At 54.6% G+C, this 17,267-nt stretch overlaps 1 protein-coding gene across 5 annotated transcripts; it reads left to right on the top strand.

The window, feature by feature from the left end:
* The first annotated feature begins 4,447 nt into the window (after window positions 1-4,447).
* LOC131743377 (complement C1q and tumor necrosis factor-related protein 9) lies at window positions 4,448-17,267 on the top strand. Of its 5 annotated transcripts, none has more exons than XM_067016446.1 (5): window positions 4,448-4,738; window positions 6,356-6,463; window positions 10,773-10,955; window positions 14,763-14,825; window positions 16,285-17,267. In XM_067016446.1, the coding sequence occupies exons 3-5, from the start codon at window positions 10,790-10,792 to the stop codon at window positions 17,055-17,057; spliced, it is 1,002 nt and encodes a 333-aa protein (XP_066872547.1). In that variant the 5' UTR covers window positions 4,448-4,738; window positions 6,356-6,463; window positions 10,773-10,789; the 3' UTR covers window positions 17,058-17,267. The 5 variants fall into 5 exon arrangements, with proteins under 5 accessions (XP_066872547.1, XP_058897989.1, XP_066872546.1 ...); XM_059042006.2 differs by having other exon boundaries at window positions 4,448-4,752; XM_067016445.1 differs by having other exon boundaries at window positions 4,448-4,878.

Below are 17,267 nucleotides of genomic sequence, written 5' to 3'. Positions count from 1 at the left end.
ACGCAGTGAGGAGGACCTGGCCTCGCCTGCGGTCGCAGAGGCCCGGGTGCCTTCTCGGGAGGGAGGGGCTCAGGACGCACAGCTCCAGGGTCCCCCGGACCGCTCCCCGCCCTGAGCCCACCGAGGCGGCCAGGGAGCCGGGGCGGGCTCTGGAGACGCTGGGCGGGGGCGCCGAGGACGAGCCGCGGTCGGGCCCCGGGCGGGGCTCCCCGAGGGGGAGGGGCAGGGCCACTTTGCCTCCGGTCTTGAAGGGGAGGGGCGGGGCGGGGTCAGGGGGTGGCGGGCGGTGACCGCAGCCCCGTCGGGGCCCTGGGGTCCCCCGGCGCCTTCCGCATCCGCGCAAACGCTGGGCCGGCCTCTCCCGCAGGCTCCCGCGCACGTGGTGCACAGAGACCCGCGCGGCCCCAAGACGCCGTTGCTTTCAGGGGGCAGGGAGCCCGCTGCTGGCCTTGTACGCCTGTCCCCGCCCGCGTGCCCCTCCCCGAGCAGAGACCTGAGAAACGGCGCGCACGTGCGCTTCCGGTAGGAAGAGCGATTCCCTTTAGGCCGATGGCGAAGTGCAGGCCTCCCGGGTGGAGCGCGCGCGTCCTTACAAGAGCGTCCGTGTGCCCGTTCCTGCCTCTGGGAGCCCCGTCCTCGCCGATCAAGTGACGGCGGCCCGCGCCTTCTTCACTGAAAACCTCGAGGCTCGAGGGTCCTGCTTCCCGCACGTTTGAAGCCGACCTCGTCGCATACCCCCGAGCAGTGGTGCCAGCCGCGCCACGACTGGCGTGTCCACGGGCCTCGGAAGGTCGGTTCCGTATGGCGGAGACCTCACGAAATAGATGCAGACTCAGAGAGCCGCCTCCTCCGGCGACGGCCGCGCGGCTGGCGCCGTCGGCAGCAGCCTCCTTGCCTTTTCTAGATGGTAAATTCTGATGAAAACGGCTTTTGAACGTGCCGGGAGGAAACAGGCTCTGCCACAGAGACACCTTTCCATTGACCTCATGCACCGGGCGCGGGTCCTGTTACACGTCTTGTGGTTTTCTACTCGGGAATCTCTTTTTTGGTGTTGAAACCTCGAAAGTTCTCTTTTCTACCCAGTCCCTGCTTGAGAATAAACACACCTGTACGGTCCTAACAGAGGGGACACCTGAGACTCCAGGTGTGGCCCCCCCTCCTCCTCACACCCCGAGCCGTTCCCGGGGGGCGGGGGAACCCAGGCGGTGCTGCCTCTACGGACCTCGAGGCCCAGGTCCCGGCGCGGAAGCCGCTTCTGGGAGGAAGCTTCTCGGGAGGTGCCGCGGGACCGCGTGCGCGTGCTTGTGGGGTGTGTGTGGGTGTGTGTGTGTGTTTCCTTTCTGAATAGACATCTCGATTTTCGTTGCATTTGTATAACTGGCCTTTTTACTAACAAGATACAATGATAAATTTTGAAGACTACGCTTAACATGCTTTTCGTGGGCCGCCTCGGCAAACGTCGGGCCTCTGCTAAACGGAGTTGTTTGTATATACGGCAGCTGTGAACAGTTGGGTTGCTTTTTTTTTTTTTTTTTTTTTTTTTTTAAATAGAATTACTTTGAGGAAGTAAAGAGAATCAGTTGCTCATGTTATATTTCCAGTGAAGACTCACCTCCAGTGCAGAAGCACCCAGAGGGCCCCCGTCTCCCCCCCGTTGTCCAGAACACAGGGACAAAGGGCTGGACGTGCTGTCGGCAGCCCTGGTCTGTCTCTCGGCCGAGCCCTGACTCCTGGCTCCCCTATCCTCCCCTCAAGCTTCCCAACAGAGGAGCAGGAAGCACGGACACCAGGGCACGTGGTGACAGTCCCTTGGTCAGATGTCCATCCTAGGTGGCTCCTGCTTGAATTTCCAGGTGATTTGAAAACTGCTAAAATGCATTTAAAAGGATAGAACGTCCTCTGTCCTCTTTAAATCAGTGTGTCTAGCTTGGGTTGATTAGCAACTGCCTGCGTTCTCTACAGAATAGATGGCTCGGTGTTCTGTTTTTATATTTGCCGAACTTCCTTCTTGATCTCTCACACGTTCCACTTGGAGAGAAAAAGAGAAAAAACGAAGAGCCCCCCCGTACAGGTTGTGTATGAATTTCACCGGGAATCTCACTTTCTCTGTCTTTTTCTCTTTTTCACACTACACTGCGTGATATCGGTGGACCACGCCCCCGCCCCCCCCCCCAAATAAAGATGGCATAACATTTTGATGAATTTCACTTAGTCTGTCATGTGTCAGGGTTTGCCAACTTTGTTGAAAGACCTTTGAAACAGCCTCAGGTCCAAAGCAGCCTTCTCGGTTTTCGATGGCGCCTAACATGTAGAACAGCCTCGCGGTAGATTGTAAGCAGTCGTACAGCAGAATACCTGCGAAGTCCTGGAGAAATGGCATTCTTTGTCTTTGGCCTGCAAACTGGAAGAAGAGGGACAGGGATTTGCCAGGGCTTTCCTGGGACACCTTCTGTGTCTCCTGCTCTCCGTACATCTGATCTCTTCCCACCCCCCTGCCGTAGACCTGATTTTGTAGCTGAAAACATTTCACCCCCATCTCCACGCTCTTTCTGAATATCGTCGTGCCTTTTTATTCATCATACAAAGACTGAGCTCCATGCCTGTTCAGAAAAGCCCCTCGATCCTACATTGCCGTCGTCTAGACCCAGAGCAAAAGTGCATTTAATTCAAAACCTGTTTCACAATAGAAATCTTTTGTAAAAGCCGTGCGCCAGCATTTTATCAGTTGGGAATCTCTACAGGCCCGGACTGCTGGTTCTCTTCAATGCAGATCAACTTAGTTACCAAGCCAGAAGAGGAAAAACCCGACCGCCTGAGTTAGGGACGAAATTGCAGCGTCGTATTTCGTTGAGGAGAGGAGAAACAGACGTGTCCCTCACAGCTCAGCGCCAGCAAGCGTGGATGAATGTGGCCCGCGGGCCACGGATGCCGGGCGCACATCGAGAAGGCCAGGCTGTCCCAAAGCGTGTGTCCCTGTGTGTGTGCTTAGCCCTCAAGTTGTTCTCCCTGTGAAAATTTCACCTGGCAGATGCTGCTCTTCTCAGGATGGAGACAGAGAAGGTGGAGGAGTCCAAAAGATTCTGAAAATAATACGTAGAAACTGTGTGATCTTGAAAAAAAAAAACCAAAACACCCCAGGAGCATAAATATCGGGTGCAAATTCAGTAACAACAAACAACGTCACCGTCTTGAGTTGTTTATTAGGAATCTGACACTTGAAGTTAGGAAATACTGTAACTGATTCTGTAATTTAACAGTTGGTCTCTCTTTGGAAATAGTAGCATCCGCAGTGTTTGACTTACCTACTTCGCAAGGCTTTTGGTGAACCTGTTCCTTCAATTCTAACTCACCGGCATCAAGGTGATGTTATCTGTATAGGTCAAGTGACAGCTTCCAGACAGATAAAGTGGCTGTTGACAGCTGAATTGTGTTGTGCAAGATCGCTGTAACTTGATATGTATTCTCTCTGAAGTTTTTGTAAAAAAAAAAAAAAAATTTACAATGTTATTTGAATGATTTCTTGTAAATGCTGTGAATCTATATTTGTTGTTTTGTATCTGTATATTAAAGTTAATTTGCCAGACTGGCTCTAGTAATGCATTGGAGTGTGTGTGTGTGTGTGTGTGTGTGTGTGTGTAACGTATATTTTGAATGGAGAGTGAGCGCTAGGAGGGTTTCTGGGATTTGCAGCTCCTTCCCTGCCTGGACACTGACAGATTTCTTCTCAGCAAAAAATCATCCATTAATGCAACTGACAGAAGCTGCTCGGGTGGGTGCGGGAGAAGGAGGGCTCCGAGGGGAACAGAGAGGGGCCCCTCGACTCGAAAGAAGCCACCGATATCGGAATGAGACTGGCAAAGCCAAAGGCGGCGTGAGAAGCCCGGCTCTGGCTCCCGGGGGTGCGAGGCAGCTGCGGGCCCTTCCCGGCGCTTCGGGACCCGCAGGTGGCCCGGCTCGCTTAGCCTCGGTGAGGGGGCTGGACGAGGGTTTCCCTCCCTGGTCAGCAGCTCGGCGAAGCAAGCAGACAGCCCACCGCTGCCGGGAGCGCCGGCAGGCGAGCGAGCGCCCCGCTCCGTTTGCTCGCTCGTGACAGTTGCCCCCCCCTCCCTGGGCCGGACGGAAGGGGCTTTGCTTGGGGCGCCGGGGCTGTGGAGGCGCCGGAAGCTAACCCCCCCCTCGGAGGGCAGTGCCCGCAGCCCAGGAGGGCACCCCGCGGAGGGAGGAGAGGGCTGGGGGCAGGGCCCTTCTCAGAGGGGTTCTGGGGAGACGGCCCGGCACGGGGGCCACCCTCCCGCCGGGCACCGGACAGACGGTGAAGCGGGCGAGCCTCCCGTGGGGCGCGTGCTCCAGGGGGACAAGCGCGTAGCGCATCGCTAGAACGCAGCGTGCGTTGTGAACACTTGAGTTCTAGAAGGACTTCAGGGGCGGGGGGTGGGGCGGGGCAGGAGGCAGGGCCCACGCAGACCCCCGAGGGGGAGCCCCGAGCAGCCCCGGGTGAGCTGCTGGGGTCTGAGCGCGGTGGGAATTGAGCCCCCGATGGTGGAAGGACCATCCCAGGGCTGCGGGCCGGGGCGCTGGGCTGCACCGGGCGGAGTCTCGGCGGGGAGAGCTGCTCCAGGGGCGGAGAGAGGGCGGACTTCAAACCCGAGGCAGGCGGACGACCGGCGAGCCGGAATCCAGCAGAGAGACAACGAGAAGGGAGAGCAGGCCGCCCTCGGGATGCTCGGCGAGGATGCAGGTCCCCGTCATCACGTGGGTGGCTGCCCGCTTCCGCCTCGGGTGCTGGGCGCCGCTGCCATAATCGGATACAGGAAGGGGTGGCGTGGAGGGTGCGTCCGTGACCGGGCCAGCCGGTGGAAGCACGGGGCTGGCGTGCAGGTGCGGGGGGGCTGAGCAGGGAGCAGGCGGCTGGGGGTGAAGATGCACCCGGCGCCCCAGCCTCGGCCCTGAGCGAGGCAGAGAAGGGGGAGGGGCCCGGGGTGGGGAAGGGGCCAGGGGGGCAGATGAAAGAGGCTGTCCGCGGGGCCGCTTGCTGCGCGCGCGCCTGCCGCCGAGAAAGGACCCAGGCGTCCGCGCGGAGTTAGCGGTCGAGGGGCCAGGCCCTTAACCCGTGACGTAATTAACCCCCGCCCCTGCCTCGTGACGCTGGTGCTGTTTTGCCCGCCGTACGGAGAAGGCAACTGAGGCACAGTGAGGGTAGGGGGTCACCTCTGCTGAGGGGGGACTCGCCCTGCACCCTGTGCATTCCAGCTTGGCTCTGTGCGAAACAGCATTGGGTGCATTTGTTCTCGATGCTATTTCTAAGTCAGAAATCAATGGTCATCGACACTGATGGGAGAAGATAAGAATCAGTGATCACGTGGGATTGAAAGAATAGTTTCACCATGTTTTTCTTAGTGCCGTGTGTGTGTGCGTGTGTGCGTGTGTGCGTGTGTGCGTGTGAGAGAGAGAGAGAGAGAAGAGAACAGGCATTAAACTCTTAGGCACTCGAATGCCTACACTAAAAGGAACTACACAGAGTCAGAGAGATCTAGTTAAGTGATGTCAGTTCTAAGGGTCCGGGATCCGATCGAGGCCTGAGAGCACCGTCTTCAGTTTGGTCCTGTTAGCTCGTGATTGATGGCGGAGAGGAAGCAAAGGCCCACTCGTCACTCTAAGGAGAAGGGCCTGCCCTGGGGACTCCTCCCTCCAGACTCGCCTGGAAGCTGCCTCACCTTCTCTCCCTACCTAGAGTCTGTCATACAGGGCGAAGTCAGTCAGGAAGAGAAAAACAAATACCGTATGCGAATGCACATATACGGAATCTTAAAAAAAAAGGTTCTGATGAATCTAGGGGCAGGGCAGGAATAAAGACGTAGACTTAGAGAAAGGACGTGAGGACACGGGGAGGGGGAAGGGTGAGCTGGGACGAAGTGAGAGAGTGGCCTGGACATATAGACACTAGCAAATGTTAAACAGCTAGCTAGTGGGAAGCAGCCGCACAGCACAGGGAGATCAGCTCGGTGCTTTGTGACCACCTAGAGGGGTGGGAAAGGGAGGGTGGGAGGGAGGGAGACGCAAGAGGGAGGGGATATGGGGATGTATGTATCCGTATAGCTGATTCACTTTGTTATACAGCAGAAACTGACACACCATTGTAAAGCAATTATACTCCAATAAAGCTGTTAAAAAATAATTATTATAATAAAATAAATCGAAAAATAAAATAAAAAGGACGGAAAGAAGGAGCTAACTTGGCCGAACTGAGTGGTGTTGCTGGAAGATGCCCCAGAGGCTCAAGTGTTGCCTCAACTTTTGAAGTTCTTCCAAGACACCTTGTGCTTACGCGTTCCCTCCCCTTCCTGCTGTTTTGCAGATCTATCCGCTAGGGAATTGCGTGGCAGGAAGGTGTGATTTTATTTACTTTGCTCCTGATTCCTTGTTTGCATAGCACCTGGGTGCCGCCTGCAGCCCTCGGGTTCAGGTAAGAGCCTTAGGAAACAATTTCTTTAAATTCAATTTAAGGCATCAGAGTCCTGAAGCAGCTCTTGTATCACTGGTGTGTGATAATCCTGCTTAAGTAGGTATCTGTCTGCAGGGCTTCGGGTAGGAAAGGGGTTAAGCCAGTTCCGAAAGACATTCTTAAGAGGCTAAACAGGAGACAGAAGCGGATTTTGAAGTTCTTCTGCTAGAACTCTGCAAAGTGGCTGCGAGGAGGGCTGAAACCGTAGAATAAATCATGAGAATTAGCAGACCTTTCTAGAGAGCTTTCTAAAGAAGCCCATGGATTTTTTTTGCACAAATGTTAACATGTACCTTTTTATATTCATGGTAATACTAACTTACCCAGTGTAGTTTAAAACAAGGCCTTCAACACATGTTGAAGAAGAAATACATATGTACAAAGTATAGAGAAAGTGGAAGAAAATGTATTCAGTGGAGGCAGTTTGGAGAGTTAGGTTCTCGGATTGTCACGTCTGGGGGTGATGCTGGGTTCACTCATCCCTTGCAACCTTTAGAGGCTAGAGGTTTGGAGACCCAGTAAAGGTTGCTCAGCTGGGTTCTGGCAGGTCTTTATTAAACCTCATTCGGGCAAGTAAGAATCTTGAAGAGTAGAAACCTTTAATTTTGGCCGTGAATTAGGGACAGCATGTCCTTGGAGAAAATTAATCAGGGGGGGCCCTGAGTAACCTTTCAGGAAGAAACTCAGTAGTGAAGGAGAAGCTAGATCAAGCATAGGAGAAACAACCCAGATATAAGAAGTAAGGACCTATTTTATTTGGGTCTAACAAACAGTGACTCCAAAGCCGTTTGCAGTCTGTATTGCTCTGCCCCTAACCATTTCCGTATGTCAGGTTTGTGGGGTCACAGGGGCTTTCCAGGGTCCCTCTTTCCCCCCGACTTGACATTCAACAGAAGGACTGTGTCCAGTCTCTTTGCATTCACACCGACTGTATTGCTGTCTAAGGCGGGGCCTGCTGTGGGATTTTTCATGTATCACCTGAAGGGTTTTTGACCCAGTGGGTCCACAGCAACTTTGCTGGGCTGAGTTGCATCCATCAAAACGTAGGCTTAGGGCTTCCCTGGTGGCGCAGTGGTTGGGAGCCCGCCTGCCGATGCAGGAAACACGGGTTCGTGCCCCGGTCCGGGAGGATCCCACGTGCCGCGGAGCGGCTGGGCCCGTGAGCCACGGCCTCTGAGCCTGCGCGTCCGGAGCCTGTGCTCCGCAACGGGAGAGGCCACAGCAGTGAGAGGCCCGCGTACCGGGAAAAAACAAACAAACAAACAAACAAACAAAAAAAAAACCGTAGGTTTAGCTCCAGGAGGGAACCTCAATAACAGGCTTGGGCAAGTTAGCAGCACGTGTATTTCTCTCTCACGTCAAAGATGGGCTGGGAGGGCAGGCCTGGTCTGTGCTGTCATCAGAGACCAGGATTTCTCCGTCCCCAAAGTGTCGCCCTCCAGTTCATGAGGGAGGACGCACCCCTTCCCGTGAAGGTCCTGGTCCATCAGGTGCACGTGCCCCTTTTCCCCACGTCCCACTGGCCAAAATCTAGTTTCGCGGTGATATCTGGGCTGCCAGGGTGGCTGGGAAATGAGTCTACTGTGGGCAGCCACGTGCCAACTAACATTCCTGTTACCCTTGGTGATGGCGAGCGGGCTGTTGGAGAGACTAGCGAGCTCTGCCAAGAGCGTCGACAAGGACTGGCTTCAGCACCCAGCCGCCTCCCTGGTGATGATGTGCGTGTGATCGGAACCAGGATAATAGTCATTTATGCATTCACTGTCATTCATTCATTCAACCACTCAACAAATATCTGACTGAGTGCTGAAAATAAGAAAGGAGGAAGATGCAGTTGCTGTCTTCAGCAAGCTGTTACCTGTAAGTGATGCTAGCCTAGGTGCTGCGTGGAGAAGGGGCGGGGCCGGGGGGGCAGGGATCCAGAGAAGACAAGAGGGAGGGTGGCAGCGGGGGAGGGAAGGATGGGAAGCAGACGGGGTCCTAGGTCCAGTGCGCTCTGGGGAAACACCAGAAGTAGGAATTAAGCCTTGAGACTGAGGAGGCAGCCAGAGGCTTTGTGAGAAACGCAAACGTAACTTTTTATTTTGAAAAATAACACATGAATGTAATTTCTACTCTATTCCTCGTCATGTCCTTCTTCTAAAAAGCTCTTCTTTAGAGATGGTGCTGCAACTTATCTCACTGCTTCTTTGCGAGCAAAGCACGTTCCTTTATTCGTGATCCTTTGTCGAAGTGTGTCCTACCTGCCGGGCCTGGGGTGATACATCTCCGCCCGTGTCAGGTGTGCAGAGCCGGGGAAAGAATCACAGAAGGATGGATGTTTGCTTTTATCTCAGCTCTTCTCTGGCTGGAGAGCAAAATGGAGTTTATCCCAACTTGACACCTATATGAGCTCCTGATCTTTTTTATTACTGGAATAATTGTAACACATTTTGAAAAAATTCAAAGGGAAAAATATAGAACCCCCTACAGAGGTTGGTCTGTGCAAGTTAGATTTGACTACGGCCAGTCACTTCTGAGTTAAACAGAAGAGGAAGGTGTAGATTATTTATGGAATTTGGCTCTAAGAAAACTCAAGTCAATTTCCTGAAACGGCATAAGTTTGTGATTTTAAAGGGAAACATCTGCCTTTCCGTCCCAAAATACTTTTACTTGCATCAGACTGCACCCTGAGACACACAGAGGCTTCCATACGACGGTGATGGGATCCTTTGGATGACAGTCTAGCTGGGTTTGAAAAATGTGTATGTAGAAATAGTTTTATAGACACTGTAAGAAAGCATTTTAAAAAAAGAAAAGCTCCCATAGCCTCACCATTCCAAAGCAACCATGTGCATTTGGATATATTTGCTTCCAGTTTCTGTTACTACGCATATAGGCACACGTCGCTTTATCGCGCCTCACCGACAGTGCATTTTGTCACAAACTAAACGTTTGTGGCAACCCTACATCGAGCATTTGCTCACTTCGTCTCTCTGTGTTCCAGTTGGGTAATTCTCACAATATTTCAGACTTTTTCATCACCATTACATCTGTTCTGATGATCTGTGATCTTGTTACTACTATACTCGCTGAAGGCTCAGACGATGGTTAGCATTTTTCAGCAATAAAGTATTTTTAAAATTAAGGTATGTACATTGTTTTTCAACGCAAGGCTATGCACACTTAATAGACTACAGTATAGTATAAACATAACTTTTATATGCCCTGGAAACCAAGAAATTTGTGTGACTCAATTTTTTTCTGACCTTCACCTCATTGCAGTGGTTCTGGAACCAACTTCTCTGCTCTCTGTGTCTGCATCTGACTATTCTCAGTACCTCATGTAAGTGGAAGCACACAGCCTCTGTCCGCTTGTGACTGGCCTTGTTCACTGAGCTCAACGTCTCTAAGGTTCCTCCATGCTGTAGCCTGTGTCAGAATTTCCCTCCTTTTTAAGGCTGACTCATATCCATCATGTGGATGGGCCACGTTTTGTTTATCCAGTCACGCATCAATGGGCACGTGGGTGGCGTCCACCTTTTAGCCATCGTGGGCGGCATTGCTGCCGTGAACGTGGGTGTAGAGATAGCTGCGGGAGTCCCTGCCCTCAGTTCTTTTGCGTGTGTGCCCAGAAGTGGGATTGCTGGAGCAAATGCTAATTCCGTGTTTGCTTTACTGTTCAAAATGTGCTTTCATGCCCCATGTGCTCAAATTGGTTTTTTTTTTTTTTTTTTTTTTTTTGCGGTATGCGGGCCTCTCACTGCTGTGGCCTCTCCCGTTGCGGAGCACAGGCTCCGGACGCGCAGGCGCAGCGGCACGGCTCACGGGCCCAGCCGCTCCGCGGCATGTGGGATCTTCCCGGACCGGGGCACGAACCCGTGTCCCCTGCATCGGCAGGCGGACTCGCAACCACTGCGCCACCAGGGAAGCCCTCAAACTGGGGTTTTACGGTAGCCCTGTGAGGGAAGCAGCCGTCTCTTCTCGGGCTGCAAAAAGGGGTGTGGCCAAAGTGAAAGGCTCAGTTGCAGTTTCTTTGCCCAAAGCGAAACGGTCGGCGGGGCTTTCCTGACTTGGAACGTGGCTCTCTCCTGGATCGCCCACCATTAGTCTCCCTAGTCACACGCGTCCTTCCAAGGACAGGGTCCTTCGATTGTGAGCAGCCAGTGTGCTCCCAGCTGCCCCCCTGACCGTGCCGTCCAGGCTTGACCACTGCAAAGAGCAGAGGCTTTGTCCGTGGCCCCGGCGATGAGAGTTTCTCCCTTCAGTCTGTTTCCCTCTTTCCGTCCAGCTCTTGTCATCTGAGCCATGAGGATCTGGTGGCTCCTGTTCGTCTCCGGAGTCTGCGCAGGGATGGTGAACTCACAGGACACCTGCAGGCAGGGCCACCCTGGCGTCCCCGGGAACCCGGGTCACAATGGATTGCCCGGGAGAGATGGACGAGATGGAGCAAAGGGTGACAAGGGGGACGCAGGTACCCACCACCTGTGCCTGCAGCTGCCCTCCGCTCATACCCCTTCCTCTCACCTCATTCATTCATTCACCGCCTGTGCGCTCACCCCTCTCCATCCATCCATCCATCCATCCATCCATCGCCCAGAAGACACTGATGGAGAGCCTGCTCCGGCCAGATCCGGGCTGGGTGTGGGGTACAGGGCAGCACGGGCCACGAGGACCCCTGTCCTCGTGGGCTTTCCCTTCGAGTGGGGCTGCCTGTCTGCTGGCCACCATCTCCGATACTACAGGGCCGTTTTCAGGAGCTTGCGATGTCGTAGATCTTTCTGCCTCAGGCGACAGGCGTGAGGGATCTTTGGCACCGGGCCCTGGAGAGACATCCGACGGCAAGGTCCGGGGCAGAGAGCACTCACCGCGGTGCAGGCCTTGCCGTGAGGCAGGCGGTGCAGAACGCCAGGGAACAGAAAGGGCCCTGGAGCCACACGGCCGCTCCTCGGGTATCTGTGCTGTGTCCCGGGACCTCCCCACGGTTTGGGGACTTGGGGACAGGATCCAGCCTCTGGGAGGGACAGTCCCCAAAGCCAGGATGTGTCAGTGGTTTACACGACAAAAACCTGTAGGCTTGATTTCTGAATGGGGTTCTTGGGCCCTGGTCTGACCATAGGGTCGTACACCTAAGATGTAAGCAGAGGACCCATCTGGGTGCAGGAAGAAAACATCGAAACTTCTAGTGACATCTTAAAAGATAAATTTAGGTGAAGAACAAAATCGAGCGTTTAAAACGTTTGCTGTGTGGATCCCTGTGAATGGCCTCACTTGGTCGGTTTGCAGATACACACGTGTCGTCCGGGGCCTGGACCACGTCCCATGGGAAGAGTGGTGGCCCACACTGTGAGCAGGCTGGCCCGGACCCTCCCGCGTTCACTGACCTTCAGCGTGTTGGGATGTTTTGCACTAAGTGTGCCTGGCCCAGGGGGTTCTCCGATTATGCTGTTGAACTATCACAAAGAGATGGGTGCTGAAAATACTCCCGCAAAAAAACTGATGGGTGAAGGTGAACTTGATAATGCAAGCAGTAATGAATCCTGAGAAGGGCAGAGCTGCCATTTCTGTTCTTAATGTGAGTTCTTCAAATGTGCATTAGAAGGAAAAAACAACGATGAACGTCAGTCAGATCTGTCAAGACGTCTGCGCCCCCAACCTGGAAATTATTATAACTGTGGGCGGGTGAATTTACATTTGCATTCATTGAGATGCCCTCGTCCTGACTGTGGATGCCCCAAGGGTATCACGGACTCATAGGAAGATGCATGCCAATTAAGCCAATTAAGTAAGGCATTTCAGGACTCGCGAGAAGCGTGAACACAAGCCGCTGTCATTTTTCTCAGTACGTCGTATGAAAGCTTCACCAAACTTAATGATACACATTTAGAAGCCTCTTTTGATATGTCTTTATTATACCAGGGAATTAGATATTCCTCTGGCAATATTAAAATGGCATAATACACAGAAAGCAGTGTCAGGATGGACTGAAATTAATGCTTTGCCAGCAAATGCTGTTAGAATATGGCTTTTGAAAAAGCCTTTAAGATTTGGAGAAACAAGAATTAGTGTGGGAAGCCTGCTGTACAGATGTGTGACATTCCAGGTGTTTCCCTGCTCAGGACGTTTGTGGCCTAGCGTTTACTGCGTGGGCTGGACGCGGCAGAGGGTCACCGGGGGAAGTGTCCCTTCCCACCAAGCCCCGCCCTGCACTCGGCGCTGGTCTCTCCTACCGGAAAACAACACCCCCAGTAAGTCCACGCCGCTTTGGGGCATTAGGCCCGTTTCATTTCTGGGGAGTGAAAGGCCCTGTCCAAGTGAATGGCAAACCCTCCGTCTTACTGAAATCCATCCCGTACCCTCCCGCTGGGACCACGTGTGGACATGTACGTGTACATGTGCGTACACGTGCGTGCGTGTGCACGCGCACGCGCACAGGATACCCTGTGTCTTCGAGATCCCTCCCCCCGCCCCCGTCACTCCCACGCGCCTCCTCACTGCAAGGACCGCCTTGGGCCCAGCAGCGGGCTGGGCTGGGCCGGGAGGAGAGGCGCCGGAAGGCGTCGCTCAGCTGATGCTGTCAGAACCTGGCTCCGCTGCCCTCCAAGCGCGACGGCCCGACGCAGGCCTTGCTTCTGGGCGGCTCTTTGTGGGCCTCCTGTATCATCTATCATCCCTCGGAGTGGACGGTGCACTCGCGGCCTGCACCCCCGGGGCTGGGGCACGTGCTCTCCGCGGCCGCAGCTTTCTCACCCGGCTCCGCGGAGGCGCCCGCCGCCCAGGGAACCTCGGCGCTTGCGCAGCGCCGGGCAGGCCTCGCCGGCTTCTCCTTTACACTCTTCTCGGTGGAAGCGTCGCATCCGTCTCCTCCGTGACTCAAACTGCGGGCTCACAGCCTCGCTTTCTCTACAGACGTCTGAGTCCCCTCTGCTCCAGAGCCGAGGCAACATTTCTGCAGGCCAGGGGCGCGGGTGGGGGCCAGGTCTCAGGTCCCGTCTGGCACTTATCCTCTCTCCGGCTCAAGGGCGCATGTGTGCGCTGGGTGGTCTGTCTCCAAATTTGGGAGGTTTAATTTAAAACGCTCGTTATAACATATTTTATACACACAGAAGAAGATAGATGGAGAGAGAAGGAAGACAGATGCTCCTGTACCCGGCACCAAATTCCTCTACCTCTCCGCTGCTACTCATTCTCCCCGCTTCTTCCTCCGTGGTCCCCGTTCTTTCAAGTTTCACATACTTCCTTAAGACTTGCACGCTACGTATATAGTTTATTTAGATTATATACAACACACGTTTCTTAGAAGGATATTATGTCACATTTCTCACACTGAAAATTAACTTAATCTTTGTCTTACCGTTTTCGAATGTATTTGTGTGTATGTTTTATTTTATTTTTAAAAGTTATTTATTTTTTGGCTGCGTTGGGTCTTCGTTGCTGCACACGGGCTTTCTCTAGTTGTGGTGAGCGGGGGCTGCTCTTTGTTGCGGCGCGCGGGCTTCTCACTGCGGTGGCTTCTCGTTGCAGAGCACGGGCTCTAGGCGCGCAGGCTTCAGTAGTTGTGGCACGCGGGCTCAGTAGTTGTGGCGCACGAGCTTAGTCGCTCCGCGGCATGTGGGATCTTCCCGGACCAGGGCTCGAAACCGTGTCCCCAGCATTGGCAGGCGGATTCTTAACCACTGCGCCGCCAGGGAAGTCCCGTGTGTATGTTTTATGATGAACATGTTTTTAGAACATGACCTGTACGTAACTTACAAACATACATGCGTGGACATAACATAGGATGCTGGTGCTCGGGGCAGCGGAACCTCGTGGCCTGATGTCCCAGTGGGTCTCCACGGCACCTTGACCACCACCGTAGGGCGCTAGAGAGATCCTTCTGGAACCCTCTCTCCCATCCCAAGTAGTGTGGTGTAACCATGGTCATCTGCGCTTTCATAGGAGGCTAGTACTCCCACTCCACTCCCCACAGAGTGATGGAAAAGGAGCACAAACGACAAAGCCCCCCCCCCCGGTCCTTGTCACGTGAGAAACACGCGATCGTGGTCATCATCCGAGCCGGCTGCTTGGGAAACCCACCAATCCCCTGCACGACCCGCTTCTTGGCGCACTCAGCACCCTCGCTGCTTGCCCCTGCCTTCCCTTCCCCCCGCAGGTCTGTGAGGGGTGGGGTGTGCGGGTCGGGCTGGGGCTCCCCGGGACGCTCCATCGCTGACTGGGACCCCCATCGAGGGAAACTGGAGCTAGAATTTTAACTTCTGCCTATTTTCTCATTTTCCATCAGGCGAACCAGGACATCCTGGGGGCCCAGGGAAGGACGGGATGCCCGGAGAGAAAGGAGAACCAGGTCAGAGATGGCTTTCCATCCTGCTGTGTCCGCAGCCGGAGCCGTCAATGATAGGATAGGAATTATTAAGTGCTTACCAAGGACAAGTCCCTTACGGAGGCTCCAAGGGCGCTCCAGTGATAAAGGCCACACGGTCCTTCTCTCCAGAAGCTCAGGGTTCACTGCGGAGATGGGCAAACTTTCCATAAAGGGCCAGATAGTAAATATTTTCAGCTTCGCGGGCCACGGGGTCTCGGTCACAACTACTCAGCTCTGCTGTCACAGGGCCAAGCTGGGTAGAGGATGCCTTAGTAAGTGGGGCTGTGTTCCAGTGAAACCTGCATTTTACATAATTGTCACGAATCTCAGAACATGATTTGTGACCATTTAAAAGTGTCAACTGTTCTTAGCTTGCGGGCTGTCAAAAACAGGCGGAGGCTGGGCGTGGCCCGCGCTGCATGGTTTGCTGAAGCCTTGATTTAGCGCCGGGCCTTGAGGAGGGACGCTGGATTCTGACTCAGCGCCCCGGGCGGGCGGCACTGCAGCAGAAGCTGGCACTTGAGCCGGGCCCTGGAGGCAGGGAGGATGCTGGCAGCTGTCGCCGAGGGGGAGGGAGGATGGTTACCACGGCAACACGAAGAGTGTTCTCGCCCCACTGGGTCGCTCTAAGTGCCTTCCATGTGTCGACTCACTTAATACAACAGCCTATAAAGGACGCACTTTATTATCCCAGCCGTACAGGTGAGGAACCAGGTATAGCTGGGGAATCAGCTTGTGCATAAGCGGTGGAGACTGGGCTGGATCCTGGCGTCTCATCCAGAGCCGGGGCTCGGACCCCGGCTGTCCACAGGGCGTGGGAAGCAGGAGGCGCCGGGGAGGGGGGAAGGCGGCACCCGACAGCGCCCTGCGCCTGGCGCGGTGCACAGGCCGGCAGACGCGGCAAGAGCCGTGAGCGCCCACCCAGGACGACCTGACTCCAGCGAGGGGCTTCTCGGGGGGCGTCACGTCATCAGGGCTGCGCGTCAGCTACCAAAGCAGCCCCGGTGAATCTGCTGTTTGCCTTCTACCCTCTTCCAAAGATGTGCCCCCTCAGGGACGCGCAGAGAGCTGCCATCGCTTTCTTTTGTTTCTGGCCGCGTCGCTCGGCATGCGTGATCTTAGTTCCCCCACCAGGGATTGAACCCGCGCCCCCTGCATTGGAATTGCAGACTCTTAACCACTGGGCCGCCAGGGAAGTCCCCCAAAAAACTGTGATTTCTAACGTGAGCCCCGATGCTGATACAGTAGAGTCAAAGGGTGTTTTGTGCACGTGTGTGCATCTGCACAGCTGACAAATAAATTAACTTTCAAACGCTCAGCATGAGCTGAACCTGTGCGCTGCCTGATCTCGTTCGCTTGCTCGGTAATAGGAAACCGAAGTTGTTTCACAAGCAAAGTCTCACAAACCACCTCTTCCTCCGTCCTTTCTCGTCCCGCCTAGGAGCCGATGGAAACGTTGAAGCAAAGGGCGTCAAAGGTGATCAGGGCTCAAGAGGCCCCCCAGGGAAACACGGCCCAAAGGGACTTGTGGGCCCCATGGGACAGAAAGGCCTCAGAGGAGAGACGGGCGCCCAAGGGCAGAGGGGGGAGAAGGGCGACGTGGGTCCCGTTGGTCCAGAAGGGCCAAAGGGCAGCACTGGACCTTCGGGCCCAACGGGTTTACCTGGCCCCGTGGGCCCCACCGGAAAGCCGGGTCCCAGGGGAGATGCCGGCCCCTTGGGGCCCCAGGGTGAGCCCGGAGCCCGGGGACTGAGAGGCTGGAAAGGAGATCGAGGAGAAAAAGGGAAAATTGGGGAGACGCCAGTCTTGCCCAAAAGCGCCTTCACCGTGGGGCTCACGGTGCTGAGCAAGTTCCCTCCGTCAGACGCGCCCGTCAAGTTCGACAGGGTCCTGTACAACGAGTTCGGCCACTACGACGTGGCCACGGGGAAATTCACCTGCCACGTCGCTGGCGTCTATTACTTCACCTACCACATCACCGTTTTCTCCAGGAACGTCCAGGTGTCTTTGGTCAAAAATGGGGTAAAAGTCCTGCACACCAAGGACGGTTACGTGAGCTCCGAGGACCAGGCGTCCGGTGGCATCGTCCTGCAGCTGAAGCTCGGGGACGAGGTGTGGTTGCAGGTGACGGGAGGGGAGAGGTTCAACGGCTTGTTTGCGGATGAGGACGACGACACCACGTTCACGGGCTTCCTCCTGTTCAGCAGCGCGTGATGGGTCGGGGGGGGCGGGGAGTGGTTATAGCTCTGTCTCTCCATCCGCCCGAATCAGCTTGGTGAAGACATTATCTGATGATTTTACCACGTTAATTATATCACCACTGTCAGAACCATAAAAAGGTGAAAGTGGGAAAGTTACTCCTAAAACTGCGTCTATAGAACTCGCTATCCTTCCAAGAATAAATGTAAAAATACCTGCTCTGTT

This window comes from Kogia breviceps, chromosome 16, assembly GCF_026419965.1.
Source record: "Kogia breviceps isolate mKogBre1 chromosome 16, mKogBre1 haplotype 1, whole genome shotgun sequence".
Lineage (NCBI taxonomy): Eukaryota > Metazoa > Chordata > Mammalia > Artiodactyla > Physeteridae > Kogia > Kogia breviceps.
This window is presented reverse-complemented; position numbering and strand designations above follow the sequence as displayed.